The sequence below is a fragment of the Takifugu flavidus genome, chromosome 18 (genome assembly GCF_003711565.1).
Source record: "Takifugu flavidus isolate HTHZ2018 chromosome 18, ASM371156v2, whole genome shotgun sequence".
NCBI classification, from domain to species: Eukaryota; Metazoa; Chordata; class Actinopteri; order Tetraodontiformes; family Tetraodontidae; genus Takifugu; species Takifugu flavidus.
In genome coordinates this window covers 11,465,614-11,490,013 of record NC_079537.1, presented here as the reverse complement: position 1 = coordinate 11,490,013, position 24,400 = coordinate 11,465,614, and the positions used below count along the sequence as shown (strand labels likewise).

At 51.2% G+C, this 24,400-nt stretch overlaps 5 protein-coding genes and 1 long non-coding RNA gene across 12 annotated transcripts; 2 read left to right on the top strand and 4 right to left on the bottom strand.

The window, feature by feature from the left end:
• Positions 1–577: 577 nt before the first annotated feature.
• Positions 578–6,695, bottom strand: ddx42 (DEAD (Asp-Glu-Ala-Asp) box helicase 42). The gene is made up of 18 exons (XM_057015372.1): positions 6,425–6,695; positions 5,397–5,606; positions 5,169–5,319; positions 5,034–5,089; positions 4,652–4,688; positions 4,242–4,394; positions 4,053–4,157; positions 3,853–3,972; positions 3,591–3,767; positions 3,393–3,521; positions 3,213–3,312; positions 3,093–3,140; positions 2,910–3,007; positions 2,477–2,753; positions 2,177–2,403; positions 1,977–2,087; positions 1,780–1,887; positions 578–1,656 (listed from the first exon to the last, which is right to left on the bottom strand). The coding sequence occupies exons 1-18, from the start codon at positions 6,661–6,663 to the stop codon at positions 1,138–1,140; spliced, it is 2,865 nt and encodes a 954-aa protein (XP_056871352.1). The 5' UTR covers positions 6,664–6,695; the 3' UTR covers positions 578–1,137.
• On the top strand, positions 6,499–11,684 carry strada (STE20 related adaptor alpha). 7 transcript variants are annotated; one of them, XM_057015377.1, is made up of 13 exons: positions 6,508–6,635; positions 7,169–7,229; positions 7,507–7,564; positions 8,263–8,291; positions 9,248–9,350; positions 9,446–9,567; positions 9,655–9,763; positions 9,862–9,985; positions 10,051–10,222; positions 10,298–10,402; positions 10,469–10,722; positions 10,804–10,846; positions 10,920–11,684. In XM_057015377.1, the coding sequence occupies exons 2-13, from the start codon at positions 7,218–7,220 to the stop codon at positions 11,073–11,075; spliced, it is 1,287 nt and encodes a 428-aa protein (XP_056871357.1). In that variant the 5' UTR covers positions 6,508–6,635; positions 7,169–7,217; the 3' UTR covers positions 11,076–11,684. The 7 variants fall into 7 exon arrangements, with proteins under 7 accessions (XP_056871360.1, XP_056871362.1, XP_056871357.1 ...); XM_057015379.1 differs by lacking the exons at positions 7,507–7,564; positions 8,263–8,291 and having other exon boundaries at positions 6,537–6,631; XM_057015378.1 differs by lacking the exons at positions 7,507–7,564; positions 8,263–8,291 and having other exon boundaries at positions 6,543–6,635.
• A 2-nt stretch (positions 11,685–11,686) lies between these two features.
• rnf113a (ring finger protein 113A) lies at positions 11,687–13,738 on the bottom strand (the record flags this gene model as incomplete). The annotated part of the gene is made up of 10 exons (XM_057015510.1): positions 11,687–11,844; positions 11,920–12,026; positions 12,108–12,201; positions 12,273–12,362; positions 12,439–12,545; positions 12,623–12,732; positions 12,808–12,915; positions 12,996–13,091; positions 13,167–13,246; positions 13,618–13,738. Coding segments are annotated over 10 exons (981 nt in total), but the record flags the coding sequence as incomplete, so codon positions are not given.
• Positions 13,739–15,439: 1,701 nt separating this feature from the next.
• rundc3aa (RUN domain containing 3Aa) lies at positions 15,440–24,230 on the top strand. The gene is made up of 11 exons (XM_057015385.1): positions 15,440–15,692; positions 21,204–21,319; positions 21,492–21,625; positions 21,715–21,800; positions 21,876–21,965; positions 22,463–22,543; positions 22,616–22,781; positions 22,864–23,021; positions 23,100–23,213; positions 23,306–23,412; positions 23,483–24,230. The coding sequence occupies exons 1-11, from the start codon at positions 15,586–15,588 to the stop codon at positions 23,623–23,625; spliced, it is 1,302 nt and encodes a 433-aa protein (XP_056871365.1). The 5' UTR covers positions 15,440–15,585; the 3' UTR covers positions 23,626–24,230.
• On the bottom strand, positions 16,292–18,857 carry LOC130515235 (uncharacterized). Its single transcript, XR_008947175.1, has 2 exons — positions 18,704–18,857; positions 16,292–17,950 (listed from the first exon to the last, which is right to left on the bottom strand). It is a non-coding gene; the product is annotated as an uncharacterized LOC130515235 (long non-coding RNA).
• On the bottom strand, positions 19,722–20,886 carry zwi (zwilling). Its single transcript, XM_057015387.1, has one exon. It carries the CDS (start codon positions 20,705–20,707, stop codon positions 20,459–20,461), a length of 249 nt encoding a protein of 82 aa, XP_056871367.1. The 5' UTR covers positions 20,708–20,886; the 3' UTR covers positions 19,722–20,458.
• Positions 24,231–24,400: the final 170 nt, after the last annotated feature.

Below are 24,400 nucleotides of genomic sequence, written 5' to 3'. Positions count from 1 at the left end.
TTGGCTGCCCGGCTGCTCCTGGTGTGTTCAGGGACCGTCGGACAAACCAGCCACCGAGGCGCTGCAGCGCAAAGGCTGCCGGAGTTTAGTTCAACAATTTTGTTTTTTGTTTGGTTTTTTTTTTTACCGTTTTTGAGGGCACTGACGAGACAACGTCGCTATTGTTTGCCATCTTGTAAATTATTTCATTTGTAGATACTGTGGGTAGTTTTTAGGGTTCCTCTGTGACTGTGTTATCGAGGACAACTCGACACTTTTATATTTTTGCGTTATTTTGGTGCTGGAGGTGCAACTGCGAAGTGTCAATTTGCGCTAAATTGCAGGAGTTACCACCCCAAATGTAAACATATAGGAAGGCTGAATGATCATCGAAAGGATGTAGATTGTAATTGATATTCAGTGGGTGGTTGCTGCCCTCCTGTGGTCACACTGGAGAACAGTTTGTTCACAGTTTGTCTTTTACGCCACAATTAACGTTTTAGTGTGAATAATTTGTCCAGATGAAGCAGCCCAAGGTGATACACAGATATTTTTAGTGTGTAATGCGCCGCAGTTCTCTGTAGTAAGCAGACATTGATGCCAAATGAAGTCTGTTTAATCAAAACATAACATCTCCTAGGGATAAATGCTCAGATTTCTCCTTGTACAAATACATTTGCTTCAAAACAACATTTCAAAAGCGTAACGAGACTAAATGCCAATCAAAGGCACTTTGACTAAAAACCGCAATACGAGACACAAACAGCTATCCGAAGTTCTTGAATTAAATGCGACAACCATCACGCGGGGCCTTGAGAAGTGAGATAATCCTAAAAGTGAGCTGTGGAGAGCATGTAAATGCACACACGCTTGGCAAACATACAAATAAAGCGACAGGTTTGCAAACACAAGAGTTTCAGGCCCTCGAATGAAGCAGGGTTACAGCTGTAATGGCCGAACAAACTGCCTTAGAAACAGTCCCGATGGGGTATGTACAGCGGCGCTCTCTGACCTGTCGCACGCAGTCCTGACAGAAGGTCCGGGCCGTCCGGGCAGGAGGCTCGGTCTAATTTCTCAGTCCTGTTCTGTCAGCCTCTGGCGTGACCTGCTATCCTAACAGAACTGCGGGGCGCAGACGTCACCCTCCTGGCGAGTTTCTTAGTTGTCCCACCTGCTCTTTCTACGCTTCGGTGGTTCTGGGACAGCGAAGCTATCATCTCTATCCCCCCCATCCCTCTCACTCTTCCGGTCATCCCTGTCCCTTCTTCCATCCCCGTTCCGGCTGTCGCTGTGGCGGCTGCTGCTGTGGCGGTCCCGGTCGCCGTGGCGCTCCCGCTCCCTGTCCCCGTGGCGCTCCCTGTCCCCGTGGTGATCATCTCTGCTGTGTCTGTCACTCCTGTCGCTGTGCTGGTGGTGATGACCGTCGCCGTGGCGCCCCCGGTCCTCTGCGTGCGAGCTGATCTGCGGGCCGCTCGGGCCGCTGGGCACCGAGCTCAGAGAACCAGCACTGGTGAAGCCCAGCATGGTGATACCCTGGCCCCGAACGGAACCGCCGGGGGGCTCTGTCGGCACAGAGCTCAGGCTGCCGGCGCTGGTCCAGCCAGATGTGCTGTTGGTCTTCATGCTGAGCTTCGGAGGGTTACCGGACGCAGCCACAAAGCTGCTCTTATACTGAGCCTAAAAAACAGCCACGAAGACGTTCTGAATGAACACAATCACCTTTACAGCTCAAATCCTTTAGACACCTTAAAGATGTCTCTGAACGCCTGAACAGAACAGCGAAAACAGAGAGAGTTCTACCTGGAAAGCTTGTCTCATGGCGTTCACACGTTCCCCCAGAGCCCCGGTGGTTGGTTTGCTGTAGCTCTCATAGCTGGAGGGCAAAAAGCCGCTGCTGCTGCTGCGTTCCTGCACAAAAACCCCAAATTTACAGGGTTAATCTGGGGTTCAAGGTCGTCGATTTGGGACATTTGTAACACACTAAAGTGACAACTCACAGAACTTTCAGCCCCCAGACCAGGTCTTTCTTTGTAACCAAGACCACCTCCACCAATATGCAGCCTCTTCCCTTTCCCAGCCTTAAATCGAGATTTCCTGAACCAGGGATTCTGGGGAAAAAACAAAGAACGTGAAGCTCTCGAACCCTTGAAGCTCCTAGAACCAGCACGTTCACTCGACGATTCTCCGCCGTTCTCACCTGCATGGCTAAATCCATCAGCTCCTTGGAGACCGCTTGGTTAGCTCCCTCTAGATTTCTCACAAGGTCGCCGGCGAACGTGGAGTCCTTATTTGTGAGGAGCGTGTAAGCCACGCCCTTCTCACCGGCGCGACCCGTTCGCCCAATCCGGTGGGTATGCGTGTCGATGTCGCGTGCAACATCGTAGTTGATGACGGTGCGGATGGATGGGATGTCCAGACCACGAGCTGAAAAACAACCGAAACGATAAGCGAGAGCAAGCCGAGAGACGGAACTCGGCAAGTTCCGTTTTCTACGCACCAGCTACGTCTGTGGCCACCAGAACCGGCATGTTGTTCTTCTTGAAGTCGCTGATGACCTTGTTCCTCTCACTCTGGTCCATGTCTCCGTGCAGGAGGCCCAGGCTGTAACCTTCCTGGGTCAGGTTAGCGGCCAGTTCTTCCGAGTTTGTCTTCTTGGTGACGAAAATCAGGACCGATCCGGAGGAGGTGAACTCGACCAGCCGGCGGGTCAGCCACGACCATTTGTCCGAACCGCTGAGCAGCATCTCCACCACCTGGGTCACGTCTTCGTTGGCCTGATCAAAGAAGTGTCAAAAACACCTGAAATACGCACTCAGGCCTGCAAGCGTCAACATATCTCAGAAACTTCTCTCAATTTACTGAAGCTCTCACCAGATTTGTGTACGGTTTCAGCTAACATGTCACACACACACACACAGATACACACACACCTCGCCAATGTCGCCCTGCACCACACGAATAGGATCCACCAATATGTCCCTGGCCAGCCTCTCAATCTTCTTCCGGAAAGTAGCGCTGAACAAAAGGGCTGCCGGGAGGAAAAAAAAAAAGAATTGTCTTAAAATGTTTTATTTTGTGTCACCAACAACAACGAACCGCCGCTGCACGCTTACTCTGTCTGTCAGGACGGACGTGGCTGGCGATGGATCGGACCTGATACTCTGAAACACAAATCAGAAATGAGCGCCGGTCTCGAGACGAGCTCGGCTGAAGCACCGGCGGCGCCTACGCACCGAAGCCCATGTCGAACATGCGGTCGGCTTCGTCGAACACCAGGTAGGTCACCCTCTGCAGGGACGTGGCCTTCTTCTTAACGTGGTCGATCAGGCGGCCCTTCATAGCACACAAACAGGAAATGCTCAATCTGGCTCAATCCTGAAAGGCTGGCCGACGCTGGGAGGCACGGCTCTCACCGGGGTGCACACCACAATCTCGGCTCCCTCCTGCAGAGCTTTGGCCTGCTCCCACATGCTGCCTCCTCCGTACACAGCCACAGACCGCAGCGAGTAGGCTTTTCCAAAGCGCTTGCACTCCGCGTGGATCTGGCGAGTATTTCATGTGCATTAGCGGATCCACAGCGTCATGCTAAATAATGTCATTCTCATTCTTACTTGCTGACAAAGCTCCCTGGTGGGACACACAATGACGGCGATGGGCCCTTCTCCTGCCTCCAGCTCCTTCTGATCCATGATGTGGACCAGCATGGGCCAAATAAAGGCTGCGGTTTTACCGCTGCCGGTCTTGGCTATTCCAATCATGTCACGCCCAGACAGAGCAATGGGAACGCCCTGAGACATGCGTCAACCAAAGGTCAGATTGCAAAGTGAAGCGGTTAAAAATGAATGATTTGGGCCCGAGGAACCGACGGAGTACCTGACACTGGATGGGCGTGGGCTGGGTGTACTCGGACTTGCGGATTTGGTGCATGAGCTGTTCATCAAAACCAAAGTGGGCAAAACTTGTAGAAGGCTTCGGAGGAGCAGCGCCAGAAACCTAAAACAGGGAGAGGAGCAGAAGTGTTTACCGACACCCGATCGGAGTCCACACGTCCGTGCCGCTGCCTGAGTTCTTACCCTCAAGTTCAACTTCTGTCTCAACTCAATCACTTGAGTTCCGTTCAAGCTGCTCAGCTCCTCGTGCTCGTTGTAGAAGTTTTTCTCAAAGGGCGGGTAATCGATCTGGAGAAACAACAGTAACACCAGCAAAAATAAGAACCAGGGTTGAGGCAGGACTTTAAAAAATGCCTCCTCCTTTCACAGCACCTCAGAGTGATCGATGGGGGGAAGCGGCAAGATGATCTTCTTGGTGGTGGAAGGGATCGGGTTCCCGTCACTGTCATAATCGATGTTGTCCTCCTCCTCCTCTAGCGTCAGCCCAGCTGTAGGATTCTCTGCCATGTAGCGGAAGTAGGCTTCCTGCAGAGAGCACAGTCGATGCCGATGAAACACTGCCGAGGGCGGCACGCTCGTCACGCAGAAGCAGCTCGGCTATAGAACCGAAACATTCCACGCGTGGTAGCACAACATGAGTAAGGAACAAGTCCCGAAACCAACCTTCGTGGATAGATTCAGGAAAAGAGATTAAAAGATCAGAGAGATTGCTGGCATGTTTGAGCAGGACACCTCTCTAACCAATGATGTGTTTGCTGAAAAACTTTGGATGGCTCACTCACTTGTTCATCTTCTTCTTCAATGTCATCACGAATACCCCTGCAATGACAAGCGGAGAAAAAAAAAACTTCCCTGCAACTTGTTCACACACCCAAGACAACCCACACCCCACTATGGCTAAGGTCACCATGGTGACGGGATTCGACCTGTCTGGCCAGAAGGAAAACTAATGGCTTCGCTTACTTTAGTGCCAATTATTGGAGAAACATAAGACATGATGTCCTCGTTACATTTTCTTATTAATTGGCAGGTAATACATGTTAAAGTGGAAATTTGGAAAGAAGCAAATACAAATCACCAGTATGATGATCCAAAATTGGGCCTAAACACAAAGGGACAGAGGATGTAACTAAAACCACTCAAAGGAAAAGATTTAAGTCTTACTTGGCTGACTTTTTCTCCTTTTCCTCCAGTTTCCTCATGTCTTTGGCTGCTTGGTTCTGGGTGTGGGGGGGCGATAATGAATGAGGAAAACAGGAGATGAAGTGGAATTACAATATTTGTTCATTCTGTCCCCACCTCAACCTCTGCCATGAAAGCGTCCAACGGGTCGTCCTCACTGTCTGAACCACCGCCAGCCTTCATCTGCTGCCGCGTGGGAGAGTTCTCAGCAGGGATGTACGGCAAATCCACGTTGCTGCTCGACTCCTCTTCATCATCTTCAAAGTAGCTTGAGGAAAATAAGACAGATGAAGTTTTATAATGAGGAAGCATCAGAAGCAGAGCTCTGCAGGACGTAAAACTCACGCGTTTTCCTCATCAAAATTTGCTCTTTTGGATCCGATTTTGTAGAATGACGGGAGCTGCTGATTTTTCCCACTTTGTCCTGGGGGGACAAATGATGTGTGAGAACTCTGAGGCGGTTGTGGCTCTTCTTTTTTCCCCGCAAGGGAAAATCCTCCAAACCCAAACCCTCGCTTCACACCCGGACCACCTTTGTTCCAGTTCATGGCTGATCTGTGGGAACAGGAGAAGAAACAGTCCTTTTAACACCTCCTTATAAGACAGTTTCCCAGCAGTCCTTGATTATTCTGTTCAAACAGAAAACCTGATTTATTTTACAAATTTGACTGTAAACATGTGTTGTACTGTAATGTGAAAGTGATCCATTTGGATTTGGCACTTTTCAGAAGGACTGGCAAAATGGGAGACACATCACGTTTTCAGCTCAGGTCACACACACACACACACACACACACGCACACACACAGTAAGACGCCAATTCACTGTCTATTTGTGTCACAGAACCACATAATCTCAGACTCTTCTTAGCCTCATTTTACACCAGATTCTTAATGGCAGTTTTGTTGAGGGACACGTTTTGAGAAGATAGATTAGAAACTAATTTCAACAACCTCTGGATGGGATTCAAATGGAAGAAACACTCGTAGTTCATATATAATGCAACTGTTAGCTGCAAAAGTTAGCCATGCCCTTAGAATTATGTTAGCTATGCCGCGAAGAGTCGCACTTAAAAGGCGAATTCAATCGTGTACAGACGAAATAAAAACGTGCACGAACCAGCTGCAACCGGCTGTATCCTATAAGCTGCCTAAAGCTTTAAAAATGTATGGTAATATAAGATGTACGTTTCGTTAGCGTTAGCATTAGCTCAAGGCCGCAAAATAATGGGGGGCGTGCGCAAACGTGGAGAAAATACCATTGTTGTCGTTTGCTGGGGGTATAGCAAACATCAACAAACAGTATTCAATTATTGTATAGATCAAATGCATACATCAATGATCGGGTACTGATCGTGAACCAGCAGTACTTGCCTGTTTGTAATAGCAGAAAAACCTCCTGTATTTTCGGTCGCTGACTCTGACGTCATCAGGGCGCGCAGCGTTTCTCCGGGTGTGTCGTCATTGCTGCGTGACGCGCCCAAAGCCTGCTGGAAGGAGCTGCCAGAAACATCGGATGGACAGGATGGAGTGCTAAATAAGTTGTCCGGACATTCAGTGCACTGTCTCTCTGGTCTTTCTGTAGGTGAGTCGCCTAAAATGAAACTGCACATTGGTGGTGGAAAATGTCTAAATAAAGGAGCAGTTAACGGTCATTTACTAGCCTCCGTCCCTGCTCGTGGTTAAGATTAGCGTTCCATTAGCTATATAAGAGGAATCTGGTAGAACTGAGAGTTCGTCTGTTTAGTTTTATTGATTGGGAATGTCGTCGGAGGACAATCCGACACTGTTTCCATTATGAGCTCACAGGGCTAGAATGTTGATTGGTCCATGCCATTAAAACATGGAAATTATCCAATCTCTGTGACGTCACAGGCGCGCCTAACCCTAAATAACATAGAATAGACGTCGCGAAATGCATTTCTGTCTAAATAGATGGCGCATTTTTCATCAAATCAATTCAGGGATGTGAGTTTTTTAAAGCTAAAACGACTACAGATCAGCGCTCCAACGAAGTTGTTATAAATGTGCTCAAACTGCAGCCAAAGTTGCGCTGTTCGTGTGCGCTGCGTGTTTTAGCTGCAGATCAGGAGATTGATTTTTGACTTGTCTTCACAGGTCGGGGTGTTTTTACAGCATTAACACTGTAATACCCAAAAGAGGAGCCATGTCTTTTCTTGTAAGTGTTGGGTAACTCTTGTGTTTACACAACCAGTCAGGCAGTCTAGTTTTACTCCTATGTTTGGTTTAAGCATTTCATGATTAAATAATGATCTACAGCTAATATTTAGCATGTTCTGATAGATTCCAGTTAGCTTTTTATGACAGAGAAGATGTCTTGCATGACACAAAACAGGCTGGCTTTAAACACTGTTTCATGTTGTCTGAATACTTATTCTGGCTTGCACTTTCTCTCTTTTCTCCATGGCTGTCCATTTACTTTCTGTGTCTGTCAGCGTTGGGTATCTGAGAAATTGAGTGTGGAGAGTCTGCGAGATTTGGAGTTATTTGGAGGTGAGGCCCAAAGGGAGCTGAGTGACAGTAAAATGGTTTAACATTGCCACCACACGTGTGCTCGCACAGCCGCGGCTTGAACCAAAGGAAAACTACGTTAGATATGACGCGTTGTTGGTTGGTTGTGTTGAGCTCAGCAGAAATTTCCAAAGCAGCTTCATTTTGCTCCTGCTAAACACAAAACGGTCGCCCCAGATATAATTACAGCTTCAATTAGTCTGGTAGTGCTAACGGAGGATCAGCTCTCCGTCTTCTGAGGGCTACTTTTATTTTAGCTTCCTGTCATAACATAGCTGACTGCACTCATTTACAATATGAGTGACAGACTCGTTACATATGGAGCATATTAAAGAACATTCCCGTGGTGGATTCAGTGTTAGCTGTTTAGGTTTTGCAGGGCAGCGGGAGGGTCATCGCTCCATGTTTGTTCCATTATTTCATTTCTTTCTGACTGTTCCCATTTGGACACATAATGTCTTGGAAGACGCTGGACATATGAGCCGCTTTTACCACTTAAACTATGGTCCATCTGCACTGTTGTTAGTAACGGTGTAACCAGCAGCGATCGCCTGTCACATCCCAAGTCCTCCTGCTGACTCCCACTTCCTGGTTGGAGAGCCGCTCTAAACCCAGGTCCTTCTCCTGTTTTGTGTGTGTGTACATGTGTTTTTGTCATTGATGTGGTTTTTCTACCCCAGAGCAAGCTCAGGGACTCTCTCACAGGAACGTAAGTGTGGTACAGTCGCTGCATTACCATCCCCCCACTCACCTTTTTGTGTTTGTGCGTGCACGAGACCAGAGAGAGATGTAGCGCACAACCCCTCCAGGCTTTGCACATTTGCGTATGCATGAGTGTGTCGGTCATCTGCTCATCGCTGAGAGGAACTCCCCGCACCGGAGACGAGGTCACGGTGGAGAATTTCCCCCTGAACGCCAACGAATCGTGAAAGTTCTCACTGGTTTTGGGTTTTGCCGTCACCTCGCTGAGGACCTGTTGTGTTGCCGACAGCCCGGCGGCAACTTCTGATTCGACGACTTCGGATTCTGATCGCACATGTTCCTCTGTGATCAGAACCTCCTGAACACGTTTCCCTCAGCAGGCGGCTGCTGTGTGCATGTCCGAGCACGCTAACAATGGCGTCTCCGTCCGAGTCGAGTCCGCGCTAGCGCTCACGCCGTCCGTTTACAAGACCCGACGGCAATGAACGCATCTTTATGGATGTGTAGTTCTGCTATTCCCATTCCCACTGTGCAGCTTCACTCCCGTCACCATGGAAACATCCAAATGGTTTTAACAGCCTGTTCCCATCTTCCTCCTCAGCTCGCTGTTGCAAGTTTTATCAACTTGCGTCGTGTGAAAAGCAATAAACCGACGGCTTCCAGGAGTCGACACGACCACCAGTCACTCAGCGATGCACAAATAATCGTTTTTAAACTCTCCTTTTGTCGATACGGGCTCTGCCGCGTGTTGCTGGCCACAGTCTGGAGCTCCACTTCCTGTGATTTGCTCGTTGGCGCGTGCCAGGGCTTTGCTAACATCACCCGCTGGCTCACCTGCCCTGCACTGTAGTGATCTTTTAACAGACGTCCTCACGGCTGCCTCGGGGTGGAAGTGACTCACCAGCTCTTTGGACGCACCGTTGGACCCGTCTGAGCTCGGTTCTGCTTTCTACCCACTTCCAGGCCCATGACGATAGCCAGGAGAGTCTGACCTCCCTCCCCAGACGGGACACCATGGGCAGCTACCTCCCTGACAGCAGCTCCTATGAGCTCCTCGCAGTTATTGGTAGGTCACTGAAGACACACTAGGGAAACCCAGGAAGACCCCAGAAAGACCCCCGCAGGCGCGTTAATCTCGCTGGTGTCCCATCTGTGTTTTAGGCCGAGGCTTGGACGAGCTGATGACGGTGAACTTGGCTCGATACCGACCCTCCGGGGAGCACGTCGCCATCCGACGGATCGACCTGGAGTTCTGCACCAACGACATGGTGAACTTCCTTCAGGTCTGCATCCTCGCCGTTACCCGCCCCGCCCTTCCTTCCACTCCCCATCCCCGGTGGTGTGTAATGAGCATTTTCCCTCCCCACCAGGGTGAACTTCACGTGTCAAAGTTGTTCCACCATCCCAGTATTTTACCCTACAAGAGCGTCTTCATAGCTGAAAACGAGCTGTGGGTCATCACGCCCTTCATGGCGTATGGTGAGGAAACAAGATGCCGTCTCTGACGCTACGTCCTGCGGCGCGCTAACGTTTAGCACAGCCCAGGTTTCATCCTCACCTGTTTGATGGTTTTCCAGGGTCGGCCAGAGATTTAATCTGCACTCATTTCTCCGATGGGATGAACGAGTTGACCATTGCCTATATTTTACTGGGCATGCTCAAAGCGCTGGAATACATCCACCACATGGGATACGTGCACCGGTAGGGGGCATCTCTGCCGTGATGGCGTCGGTGCTTCCACTGTTACTAACTGCTGCGCTCTGTAGGAGCGTGAAGGCGAGCCACGTGTTGATCGCCGCCGACGGGCAGGTCTGCATGTCGGGCCTGCGGAGCATCTTCAGCCTGATCCGCCATGGACAGAGGGCCCGGGTCGTCCACGACTTCCCCCAGTACAGCGTGAAGGTGCTGCCGTGGCTCAGCCCGGAGGTGCTGCAGCAGGTATCCCTCCGCCGCCGCCGCCGCCATCGGTCAGGAATGGCGTTTGGAAGAAATCTCAAATGTTTCTCCTCTCAGAACCTCCAGGGTTATGATTCCCGGTCGGATATTTACAGCCTCGGGATCACAGCCTGTGAACTGGCCAACGGGCACGTGCCCTTCAAGGACATGCCGGCGACACAGGTGAGGACGCGACGAGCGGCGTCTCTTCGGACGCAGCGTTGGGTTAAACGGCTCCTCCTCTTCCAGATGTTGCTGGAGAAGCTCAACGGGACGGTGCCGTGCCTGCTGGACACCACCACCATCCCCCCGGAGGAACTGGCGCTGAAACCGTCTCGCTCTGGAGCCGATTCCGGGATCTGCGAGGGCCCCGGAGCCGGCGGCGTTCGCCACTCCAATGGAGAGCCCTCCTCCGCCTCCTCGGGGCATCCGTACAACCGCACATTTTCCCCCCATTTCCACGCCTTTGTCGAGCTTTGTCTTCAGCGAGACCCAGAAAAGAGGTGAATGTGGTTCCAGATCTTCTGTCACAGCGGCAGCCATGTCGGGATGACTGAAATCTCCTTTACCTTTTTCACCTCCAGACCTTCGGCCGCCACCCTCGCGGGACACCCCTTCTTCAAACAGGTGCGTGACGTCGCTCGAACGGCGTTGAAACACGAACGCGCGATTGTCCGGTAAAAGAAACGTTTCCTCTCAGATCAAACGCCGGCCGTCGGAGGCGCTGCCCGAGCTGCTGCTCCCCGTCTCGCCCATCACCTGCTCGGGGAACTCGCGGCCGCAGGACTCGCCGTCGGGGGTGGCCAGTTTGGAGTCGGGCCTCAGCCACCTGGAGGTGGACGACTGGGACTTCTGACAGAGGAGGAGTCGACGGGAAAACCCTCGGAACATTAACGTCCGTTTGTATATAACACACATCAGAAGAGCTGATGATCGGAGAAGCCAGCAGCCATCTCGCCTTGTTCCGGTGTCTCTCGCACGCTTCTGTTCACTCGATATGCACAGACGTGTGCACTGACAGCCTCTCCCTCTGTTCACACACACACACACACACACACACCTTCTAACGATTGTACAGGTGATGAGACGCCTCACAGGAGAAGACTAAACCCCTGGGATGGACACCCGGACTCCGGGCTCACACTCTACCTCTGCTTGAACTTGGCGGACCTGCTCGGTCAGAACAGCACAAATGTCGGACACCCGTCGTTCCGGCGCTCGGCTTCTCGAGGGTCGACAAATCTCCCCACCTGTTACAGTAAGCTCCTTCACACGCTCCTCTGGCCGCGGCTCAGCGCGACGTCGGGCTCCTTTAACCTTCCGAGGACGGAGGGGAACGAAGCCTAATGTGGGTGTGATGCTCCTCATGTCAAATGTGAATGTTGCATTGGTGCTGGTTTTGTCTGCTTGTACATTTGAAGTTTATGAAGATGAAAACTGTTGCAAAAAAAAACAACCTACCAAACCTTGTTTTGCTTGTTTTTACTCTGCGGTACCACACAGGAAAGCTGCTATCTTAGAAAAAAAGGGAGTTTTTATTGCTTATTTACAGCACGTTCAGTCGGAGGTCTCATCTGGAGGCTGCTCTGTGGCGTCTTTGCGTTTCTCCATCTTGGCGATCAACTCTGGAAGAATAAAAAAAAGACGGGGTGAAGCCGCAGCTTCTGATGGTTCCTCCTTTAGGACCACGGTCCACCGACCTTTGGCGGGGTTGAAGACGCCGTTGGTTTGAGTGTTGCAGACGTAGCAGCGTTTGGATTTGCGGTAATGCTGGAGAGCGCAGACCTCACAGAAATAATGCTTGCACCTGAAACAGGTAAGAACAGCAGAACCTGTAAGGCGGCGACCAGCGGGGACGGCGCCGATGCTGCAGCCCAGACCCTTTTACTTTGTCACGATGGGATTTTTGAAGGACTCCTTGCAGATGAAGCACTTGAAGGGCAGATCCTCCTCGTCGCTGCTCACCTCGTAGTTCTCGTCATCTGAATAAAGCAGAGCGCTGTTCAGCAAACGCAGCCACGCGGAACGAGGAAGCTGCCGTGCTGGAACTCACTGCCGGCTCCATATCTGCCCTCCTCCAGCTCCCTCTCTATCTGCCAGCCGTGCTTGTAGTCCGATCTGTCGTGGAGGAACTTGCAGCTGTCTGAAGACGGGACAGGACGGTGACGCGTCAGTAGAGATGATATTTCACACACGCTGGATATTTTGAAGACACCCACCTCCAAAACCACAGAACCCCGTCTCCTTATAATCTTTGCAGATATCTGGCTGATAGTCCCACCTGACTGTGGCTCGGAGGTGCTCGGGGGCCCGGATCGGCCCTTTCCTGTGTCAAACGTTTGGGCTCACGTCAGCGACCAGGGTCTAGAAAGCGGGCGACGTGCGTTTAGAGCTCTTCCTCACCTGACCATCCCGGAGGAGGCGTTGCCCATGGTCGTGTCTTTCGGCTTGATGAACTTGACGTAGTTGTTGATGCCGCGATAGATTTTATCGTCGTCTTTTCCTGTCCGCTCCTGTTGAAGGGGGAGAGTTCATCAGTAAACCGGTCTCATCTCCAGGAGGCTTCCAACATCTTTTTAGTGTCCCACCTCTTGGATTTTCTGACTCCTCTCAAAGATGGCCTGAGCATCGTTGTCCCTCTCTGTGTCCAGCTGGTACGTAGCCGTCGCACCCATGTCCTCTGGTCCCACTGGTTTCTTTTAGGAGCAATAAAAAGGACAACAAATCGGGGTTTTAACGGATTCATTCATCTATGCTTTTTAAAAAGTCAACTTACGGCTGAACGTGTGGATTTGTAGGCGACCGTGATCTTGTCCTCCTTCTCCTCTTCACTGTCACTGGAAGAGACGTCTTTTTTCTCCACCTTCTTGGTCTGAACAGAACAAGATGGAGACTGAGCTCAGACTGGAGCCGACCTTGAGATCACATGGTTCCGATCTAATGTTACCTTTTGAATCATGGGGTTGACTTTTGCGCCTTTATTCTCTCTCCTGACCACTGATGTCTGGTTTTCATCACTGCTGCCATCTGAAGACATAACAGGTACTTTCTGTTTCACATCTTCATGGTTAGGTCCCCCAGAATCGTGCGTGTGTGTGTGTGCACGTAGGGCTCCGGACCCCTTCAAAGCGAACCGGTGTTTTGGATGCAGGAGGGAGCGACACCGTTTAAACGACAATGTTGAATCCACAAAAGTGGACGTGGTAGTTTATCTTGGGCATAAATGCGACACTTTGATCATAAGTGATGAATGTAGCTTCAGTGTTTGTGATCAGTGTGCAGAAAATAAGGGCATTTTTACCTGAACCTAGCACTATGCTAAGATTGTTTTTGTTTCGACAACTGAATGCGGCTCACAAAGCAGCAGAAACCTCCATTAATGTGTTATAAAATCCCACCTTTATCACTGTCGCTCGCTTTTCTTTTGCGACCTGCAAATTTCTTCGTAGATTTCTTAAATAAAAACGCACAGAGTTCTCCTCCGAAGCTTTCGAGTCCGCCATTGCAACAGTCCTGCAGTCAAGCTACCGGAAGTCACAAGCGGAAGTTAATCGGTTCCGGAAATATGACCGAGATGACACCAAAATAAAAGCTTTGAGAGGAGAGAAGAGACAAGAAACTAGAGATGTTCGAACAAAGACGATTTATTGCCAGCTTGACTGTTGACAACCATTAAGGAGTGTTTGTTGAATCTACATCTGCACAGTGCAATGCGGAGGGGGGTTGACAGGGGTTTTAGGGGGTACCTGTTCTGATGGAAAGAGCTGAGCCGCAGTACTTACCCAGATCTAGTGTCTGAAAACATTAAATAAATAGCTAAAACGAGTTTCTTCAACCAAGATGGCTCAGCCCTCCTGAGTGAGAGAAGCTTAAACTTCAGGGTTGCTCTAGTCTGCTACAAATGGACCATGATAGCTCATAATCACTCTCCATTGGTCCTGAAAACTGCAGCAAAGATGTGGCCTGTGGCATCATGAGTGCACAAACTGCACCTCCGAGCCACAGTCAGGTGGGACTATCAGGGTTCTGTGGTTTTGGAGGTGGGTGTCTTCAAAATATCCAGCGTGTGTGAAATATCATCTTCACCGACCCGTCACCGTCCTGTCCCGTCTTCAGACAGCTGCAAGTTCCTCCACGACAGATCGGACTACAAGCACGGCTGGCAGATAGAGAGGGAGCTGGAGGAGGGCAGATATGGAGCCGCCAGTGAGTTCCAGCACGGCAGCTTCCTCGTTCCCATTAGTGTCCTCTGTCACACGTCCCAGTCGTCCAGGTGGCTGAGACCCGGTTGTCAGGTCCTTATGGTGAGCGGAGATGAGCCTCTTTCTGGGGTTTCGTTTAAGACAAAGACGTGAAAGTGTGGAGAAAATCTGGTTAAAAGGAGGAGCAACCTTAATCAATACAATAAAGTCATTAAACATATCAGCGTTTCTACATTTCGCCCCTTTTCGTGAAGTTTCAGGACTCCCACTGGACCCTCTTCTCATTCCGAGAAAAGCTTTTATCCGAATACACAATTATTTGAAATGACACAATTGTTTTACAATTGTTTTGTCTGTTCTGACAAATTGCATTGTTTAAAAATTATTTTCCAATTTTATTTATATTCGTATCACAATCGTGTCACATTGCTCCGTGTCACGAATTTGCTGTACATACTGTAAATTATAATAATTCATAAAATGTGCGCTGCGCTGTGACGTCATCTTCCAAGACAGGCCTCCCTACTTCCGGGAGCCACAGCGCCCCCCTGCGGCCCGGAGAATGCGAGTCAATTCGTTTAGGGGAAACAGAAACAGAGGACGTTAAAGTCTTTTTATGTTGGAATATTTTTGTAAAATACAAACAAGTGACTTTAAATAAGAGTCAGGACGCGTCGCAGGGATCGAAATCTCCATTGTTCTCTGTTTATTCGGGTTCTGTTATGGCCATGTCGTTTTTAAACTACGTCACTGGGTTATGGATGTCATCTAATCATCCTGTAATGTTTCATATCGTATTAATAAAATTCCTTTTTTTCTGTATTATTGAAAGATAAAGAGATATTTAATTCGACATGGTGCGTTATTTGTCTCTTGCTGACAAAGAACGTGAATGAATCGACCGGATGTGCGGATGGATATCAAAATAACGTCACTCGAAATTAACGCGCGCAGATGATGGTTTTAATTTGAAAACCCAAACCGGATTTTATATACTGAATTTTCACCGTCTTTACAGATGCTCGCCACTTCCCCGTTCTCCTCCTCCGGCGGCATCATCTGCGGCTCCCCGCAGAGGAAAGCGGGTATTTGTAGGACACAGGAGGGGAAGGAGGGGACCTGGCCTGGCCACGGATCCCAAAGAGGCCCCGGGGCCGCGGCTTGATGGAGTCGGGTTGCATTCAGACAGCGATGGCTATGGGTCTGACATCGAAGAAGGCTTCTGCCCGGAGCGTCGGCGTGGAGCGCAAAAACCTCATCACGGTCTGCAGGTAGACATCACGACATCTCGGTCATAGGGCTTTTTTTTTTAAAGCCGCTTCATGCTGCTCATTTTACTGTATTCCCACAGCTGAGGATGCTTTTGTAATAAGATAATGAAACGTAGATTTCTGTGGTGGAGTTCATGGAGGCACCACTGATGTAAATGATGCAGAATAATTCTCAGGATACTTGAAATCTGAAGGATGGAGACGAACCAGGTGTATTTTCACCTTCGCGGTCACCACACCCTCTAGTGCAGTAGCTTCAATGTATTTTTATCTTCTTAAATCGTATATTCTTACATCATCATACAACCTTTACACGTTGGCATCATTTCAATAGAAAAAGAGGTCGCGAAGCTTCTAATAACCTGTCATTGTGCAGCGCCAGCAGGTGTGGGTCAAGGACATTTGACAGTGCAGGGATCCCCCGATGGGCCCGACCATCTCAGGTCACCCTCGTTGGGTCACCTCTGTTTACTCCCAGTCCTTCCGTTCACCCACAGAAGACAAGCAAACATCAGCAGTGCTCAGTCCAGTTGTGCTATTTCATCGTTTACACTCGTGAGGAGATTCTTGGGACGATTGTGTCAAAAAGAGTCCAACTGTGACACACAAAGGAAGCGTTTTTATTCCAGAACATTGAGGTTCTGCAGGTATTTTTTGTTTTAATGACACGTGCACGCAGAAAACACACAGCGCCGTACAGAGCGGGTCCGCCAGAAACCAAAGAAAACATCACGAGTGACTTCCACAGACACAGGATTAGCGAGGGCACAGAAACACTGTTGCTTCCCAGTCGGGGCTTCTTGAGAACACAGACAAGACGACACAGATCAACCTCAAACACCAGCAGTTAATCCTGCCACACAGATACTTTGTTTTTCTCCATTTGCTAATGAACACAATACGGATTAGCTTCAGCCGCCATGCTGCTCTCAGGTGCGCACGCTTCCAAGGGGCCGTCCCAAACAGGTTGTGTGTGTGTGTGTGTGGGGGCTCTTGAATCGGCCTCTGGCTGTGCGCTGAAGCAGGCTGGGTGTCGTGTTGCTGCTGCAGGATCCAGGCGCCGTCGTGCTGCGGGGCTACATTAGCTTAGCAAATGTTAGCGTGGGATTAGAACACCGAGGCCAAGCTGCGACCATCTAGAAAGTCCGACCACTTCTGAAGTGCAGTCGGCACACAGATTAACATTTGGGAGCTGCTTCCGTCGTCCGGCGGCTGGTTGAAATGGCGACCGGCGCCGGACACGGGAAACGGCTCAACGCTCGCGGAGGATTTTACAGTGATCAGCTGATCTGATTTCACTTCGAAAGGCCCCACGTGTGAATCGAGCTCCCAATTAGTCACACTTTTAATTCACGCCGTCTTCCTCCGTGGCTCCTTGTTCGGTCGCGACGAGGACGACAAAGAAGCTGCAGCGTTGTGAAGAGAGACCAAATTCCTGAGGGCTGAAGGTCGAACTGGCGGAGTTTTCTTCTCTTTTCCTGCTGAGCGGCGTCGGGAGCGAGGCGGCGATGTCGCTGCGTCCACGGCAACAGCAGTGTCATCACCAAGTGCTGCATCTCGGTGCCGTTGCCACTAGAAACAGGTTTTCATCTTAACAAGGACTGAGGTGCTCTGCAGCCTGGGGGGGGATTGGAGGGGGTGGGGGGGTGGGGTCGTATATTTCCTGTTTATATTTGCTGAATTGGCCTAAAACCATCGGGTAAAGAGCCGTCGTCCGTGCTGGGAGGGGCTGTGCTGCTGTGGTACCTAAGAAACATAAATAGGATGAGTGAGACGTGTCAGGTCCGGTGCGACGTGTCGCCCCCCCCCGCCCCCGTCCCCCCGGTGTCGGCAGGATCAGCGTCAGCTGAGCTTGACCCTCTGCTGGGGCGTGTCTCCTCCAGAGAATGTGCTGCCATCAACACTCTGCTCTAGTTTCTCTCTGCCACCTTCTCTTTTACACATCCAACCTGCTCCGGCCCGCTCTCCCGCCGGGTTCGGGGAAAACCCGGTTTCCGCTCCAACCAACGTAATGTCCACCTTCACCTCCTCTAACCATGAAACACTTTGCCTGGACGCTCGGAGGGGCGACACACCCCGATGTTGCTTTGGCGCCGATTCCCATTCCTGTCTTAATATTCCTGAAAGCACGCTCCCCTCCTGGCCGATCCGGTGCGGGTCGGAACCTCTCCACCAACACTCGGGGATGGAAAACCAGCGCTGGCGGACATTACGCAGCACTTTGGCCAGTTAGGAGTCTGCCTCTGTCATCTGATCTGCTGGTTATGGGAGACAAGGAGGAGGGGAGAGGAAGAAAGGAGTCAAGGAAGTGCCGATGGGGGGGGGGGGTTAAAGTGAGAGTTGTAAGAGGTTCGGTTCTCCTGGGTGGGGTTTGGGTCCAGACGTGCTCGTGCGAGTACAGTAAAGGGGTGAGAAACAAGAACAAGAGGGCGTTTAAAGCCAGCCGGGCTTGGCGTGGCTCCAGGATGAGTGAGCGGGGGCACAAAAGAGGCCTGTCAGGGGGCCAGGGGGCAGTTGTTTTTCAGTGTCGAATGGTACCAAGAACATGCTGCCAGGCTGCTGGGGGCATCTGCATTTCAGGCATGCCAGCGAATTCCCCCTCAGATCAAAGGAATTCAGTTTTTGTGCAATCATCTGCTGGCCCCACCCCTTGTCCGAATACGCTGCCACCTTAGCTGCTACTTTAATGGGAGGGGGGCAACAATAGACTTTTTGTTTTATTATCAACAAAGTGAGGATGTAATCAGTGGTTCTTCTGATGGACCCCGGGAACCACTGAGGAACTTTGAAAGGCTCTTAGTTCTTCAAACTAACCTCGAAAGGCTCTTTGTAGAGGCAAAATTTGGCCCCGATGATGCTCCGGGCCAGAAAAGGGGTCTCGTTTTAGTCGAGCAGGGCGTGTTAGTAGCGACAGAGTGGAGGTCGCAGGAACTCCCGCTGGCTAATGAAGCTGCTCATCAAATGTTTGATATTTGGAAAACCCGAAGAGGCAGAATTCAGACGCCACTGACCTGTTTCAGTGCTCAATCCCACATGATGTGAAACAAATCAAAGATCCAACGGTTGGTTTAATCCAGTCCTGGCAGAGCGGAACCTGTGTAGAAGCCGCAGCGGTGTCCGTGTCCCCTCTGTGATGAAGCACCCCCCCCCACCCCGCCATGAGGTCCCCCCTCATCTAGAGCGTCTTGCGTTTGGGTAAGATGGCTTTCCGAAAGGAGGTGGTGGTGGAACCTCTGCTGAAGGAGGCGCCGCCCAGGGAGATCTTGGTCTTTCCGCTGGTGATGGTGGAGGAGCCCAGGGACGTGGTGCTCCGGCCCCTGCTGATGGAGGAGTTCCCCACCGCGAGCTTGCTCTTCCCCCTCTTTATGGAGGTGTTGCCCACGGTTAAGGCCGTCTTCCCCTCGGTGAAGCTGGTGTTGCCCATTGGTGAGGCCCTCGTCTTCCTGACCCAGATCCGACGGCGGCGTTCAGGGGTTCACGCGGCGCTAAGCATCGCACACGCACGCAGCACGCCCTGCTCTGCCCGTCGCCGGTGGCAACACTAGCTACAATCCGGAGAAGACCAGAAGGCTACGCTTGGATAGCACGACCCCCGTGTGGCATAAAGCCCTCCTTGAGCTGAAGGACGTGGGCTCTGGAAGGCCACATATCGCCCATGTGTCCCCGTGAATGAACAGAGGCAGCCGTAGGTGGACGCAGGCTCTCCGGGGGGGAACTGGACAGTGGAACAATTGTCCAGTCGCCACGACGACACCAAACGGTTGAAGGACACATTGTTGTAAAGAGAGTAATCTGCGGTGACATCACTTTCTTCTGAGCCATTGTTCCCCGGAGCCTCTGATTATAAGGCATGGCTCGTGCACGTCCATCTCTCATCCAACAAACCGGACTTTGTCAGGAATAACAAAAGACAGGATGAAGGTGTTCCTGGTCTACATATGAGGCTTTGATTGCTCCTCACATGTAGTGAATTATGGGTGTGGTTGCTCCAAAACAACAACAACAACAACAACAACAACCACGAAACAGTCACAGTTTAGACAGGTTACTTTTATGAGCAGTTAACACCAGGCAGCTTTTACAGTTTCCCCATTCAGAACTTTCTTGCAGGCAGACTTTAGACACGCCGGTTTGAGCGTTGCCACGGACGCGCCGGCGGCCGCACGTGCACAGCGTACAGGAGAATAAGGCTGTTGTGTCTCCACATACGTCCCACACTGATGTTTCCCTCCCTGCCATGTAGACACGCCATCAATCGCCTCATCGCCGTCACATGTGCGGAACGCCCTCGGCTTCGCCCTCGGCTCCACGGTGTCGCGTTCGCCGTCGATGCCACTGACCTGCTAAGAGCGCCCGTAGAGAAACGTCCTTGGGTTTTCGTGTGTTTGTAAGAATCACGAGTGAAAATCCCAGTAGACGTTGCTGTGCGTCTCTTTGCCCCTGGTGAGGGTGGTTTTGATCATAGACACGGACCTGGTCCCGTGGGTGAAGGTCACGTTGGTCAGAGAACTCGTGGTCTCCCCTCGTGTGACCGAAGTTTTGCCCACTGCTAAGCCGCTGTTGCCCAAAGTTATGGTGGTTCTGCTCCAGGAGATGGAGTATTTACCCCAGGAGATGGCGTACTTGGTTCTCAGGACTGAAACCCTGCCTTTGGTGAAGGAGGTCTTGCTTGAGGAGAATGTAGTTTTCCATTCGTTGTTAGAGTCTTTTTTGGACTGCTTGGCTGCTTTGGGTCTCTTTGTCCCAGCTTCAGCCGTCGTGTCCATCTAGGTGTTCCTGCGCTTGGGCATCAAGGCTTTGCGGAACGATGTGGTGGTGGTTCCCCGGCTGAAGCTGGCCCGTCCCAGAGCCACAGTCGTCTTTTGCCTCTGGATGGTGGAGTCGCCCATGGAGGTGGTGGTCACTCCCCTGAAGATGGAGGAGTTGCCTAAAGAGACAGTGGTTTTCCCCCTGGCGATGGAGGTGCTGCCCACTGCCAGGGCAGTCTTGCCCTCGGTGATGCTGGTGTTGCCCATGGAGCCCGTGCCTGGATCCCAGCCGCTAACATGCACGCTGCATGGCTGCCGACGAGCACATGCGAGGTCAAAAGCCAAACTAAAGTTGCAACAGCCACTGCCCTAAATAGATCACGCCACCATGTACAGAAGAGGGGGAGGGGGTTATTTGATCATTCTTTGATGTTGAACGGTCCCTCGGAGAGACGAGGACCAAAAGGACGCGAGAGGACAGGGGGTTAATTGTATTGATTTCATGCTAACACAGCCAGCGCGCTGAAGTGGCGCTTTGTGCCGTACACAAGACAATTGGGGTGACCTCAGTGTGAAACGATGGCACGGATCCCAAAGAAAAAGCACCCTCCTTCCCGCTATTGTTGCAGGGTTCAAGTACAGTAGCGCGTTTGTGTGTGGTGGGTTCGGTGCACAGCCGCACTGTATGCTAACACACACACACACGCGCGCGCACGCAGAAGCAGGTTTGAAACGTCTCCCTTCCTGTTTGCTTCTGTTTCAGATTCTCCGTCAAAACCCTCCTGGAAAAGTACACGGCAGAGCCCATAGACGACTCGTCCGAAGAGTTCATTAACTTTGCCGCCATTTTAGAGCACATCCTCAGCCACCGCTTTAAAGGTAACGCTGCAGGTAACACGCGGCGCCAGAGGGTGGACGCGATAGCATGTTATTCTCACGTTAATAAGAATATGAGGGGAGACGCACACAGCCGTTGCCATGGTTGCATGCTTACAGAAGGGGCTGTTGTGGGAGGGGGAGGTTTCAATGCCCTGTTTGACTCTCGGATCAGGATCGGGAAGCTGGTTCAGCTCGGATGGGCAGCGCAGCTTCTGGGAATACATCCGGCTGGCGTGCGGCAAAGTGCAGAACAACTGCATCGCCAGCATCGAGAACATCGAGAACATCAGCACGTCTCGAGCCAAGGTGGGGGGGGAGTCCGAATCTGCTGAGCTGTGGGGGGGGTGTTGATGTCGCTCGATAGATGTCACTCGGGCCATTATGTTGTCCCGCAGGGGCGCGCTTGGATTCGCGTGGCGCTGATGGAGAAACGTCTGTCTGAGTACATTTCCACCGCGCTGAGGGACACCAGGACAACGAGGTGAGACGGGAACTCGCCGCTGTTGTCCCACTGCCTCCGGTGTGTCTCACGCTGCGCTTCATCTCCGCCCGACAGGAGGTTCTACGATGACGGAGCGATCCTGCTGCGAGAGGAGGCGACGGTCCTGACGGGCATGCTCATCGGACTGAGCGCCATCGACTTCAGGTGACGCTGCACATATGCGTTACCTGGATAGGGCCGATTCGGGAAAATCGTCTCTTTTGCTGCAGTGCTGCGTTCAACGTCGGTAGTTTGCGGCTCAAGGATGATTGAAACGGGGTTTCTCGACTGGTCTCACCACATTGTTCCGCGGTTATTAAGTCGAGACCTACTTTTGGGGATTCTGTCACTCATAATCCTCAATGAAAATGCACATTTTAAATACCCTTACTTCCTAATAACACAAACTTGAAGTGAGCATCAATCAAATGGTAGCTACCATGGCTAGCATCTAGGCAGCTGCACTTGCCTGCGGCGTGCCTTTCAAAGTTATTTTCTCTCAATAAAAGACATCTCCAACATCAGATGCACCTCAGGTATTATGGGCTTTTTTTAAACAGCTGTCTGCGACCCATCCACAACAGGTCTGTGACCCACTTTTGGGCCGCGACCCACCAGTTGAGAACCACTGATCTCCAACATTGTTTTATGTTTCTGTGCAGTTTTTGTCTGAAGGGGGAGGCTCTGGATGGGAAATCCCCCGCTGTGATCGACTACACGCCCTACTTGAAGTTCACTCAGAGGTGAGACCGACCCACTTCCGCCCATATTATAGCGTCCCGGGTTCATCACAACACCACCTCTGTGCCCTGCAGTTATGATTACCTGAGTGATGAGGACGACCGGCACAGTGTGGACAGCAGCAACAGCGAGGAGAGCATCCCAGAGCACCCCTACATCCCCCTGGTGACGGACGAGGAGAGCTGGAGCAACAAATGCCGCAAAATGGAGCAGAGGTTCAAGATCGTCTACGCCCAAAAGGCGAGTCAAGTTTGAAAGAGCCCGTTTAGAAAGCACAGCAGGCATTCTGGAAATCAACAAATGTTTCCAATGGAATTCGCAGGGTTACCTGGAGGAGCTGGTCCGCCTGCGGGAGTCGCAGCTGAAGAACGTGGAGACGGACAACAAGTGTCTGAGAACCAAAGTGGAGGAGCTGACGGTCCAGAGCCAACAGGAGAAGAAGGAGCTGGAGGCTGTTGTGCTGGAGCTCCAGGCCCAGCTGTGAGGAGGCACACGTAGAAACTCCCCTTCATCACGCTGTCCAGAACTAAAGCCTGTGTTTCTGATCCCCCTCCCCAGATCTGCCCTCATACCCTGTGATTCGTCGCATCTCTCTAAAGAGCTCTCCATCCCGCTGGTCAACGAGTGGTCCGCCATCGCCAACAACCAGGGAGAGGTCAAGTTGTTCCGCAGGTGACGCAACCTGAACATCTGAACCAGCATGACAGGGAGACGACACCTGAAGCATGTAGCGCCTGTTGATGATGGTGTGTCTGTCCACCCAGGAGGAGCTTCCACAGCTTTGAGCAATTTTCGGCAGAACTAAGCCTGAACTCTGACTCCCAGAAGACGGACGGGAGGCCGAACGGAGACGCTGCCTGGACTTCAGCAGGTAAAGAGGGAGATGAAACGGGAACTCCTTTCCTGCTCAACTAACCTTTTGCTCTGTGTCGTCCCTTCAGGAAAGGACAACACCCCGTCCATGCTGGGCCTGTGCGGCTCTCTGGCCTCGTTGCCCAGCTCCAAGTCCTTGGCCAGCCTCAAATCCAGCGAGTGCTTAGTCAACATCAGCACCGAACCCAGCCCCGCGCTCTCTCCCAGCTAGGAGGCCCCCAGATTTGACCCCCAGCCCATCTGCCTGGTGATGCTGCGTCCTCCCACATCCTGCTCCCACAATCCACCAAGACCATCAACCGTCTTCTGCTGTTTCTCTTCGCCTTATGCGCCCGACTCGTCCACAGTGTCCGTGAATCATCCGCTAACTTCCTCTGCCGAGCATCCGCGTATCTCTTTGAATTCCCATCCTGCTCTTTATTTAAATATCAGATACTCTTCCATAGGGAACGCCTGTGGTTTCATGCACCTTTGGCCTGCTTTATTCACTGTTCTCCTCAAATTCAAACCAAAACTGGCCATGAGAGCTCTTAGAATGCAGCTACAAGAGACAGGATTGAGATTGACAGTGTATGATGGTCTGTCCATACTATGAAATCACATGGAGGTTCAGAATATTGTTGGGTGAACAAGGTCTCCATCTGTGTGATAAGCGCAGATCATCTCTGCTCCGGTATTCAAACACTGTTTCAGTTAAAATCCCTGAAGTTGTGAATGGGAATCATTCAATAACACCTGTTTATTTCTCCCAAACCGGCATCCAGTGATTATCCGTCTTGTTTTGCATTGCAATAAACTGCCTTGTTTTTTCCATTACGAGTGTCTGTTTGCGTAGATCTCTGGATTTATTTGAGATCAGAGAAGGACGGAAACGAGTCAGAGAAGCCAGAAGACGACGAGGCGCTCTGGCGCCGCCTGCTGGACGAACACGGGAGTGTTCAACTGGCGCGTTTCTTAAATGGAGAACAAAATATCTGGTTTTTGTA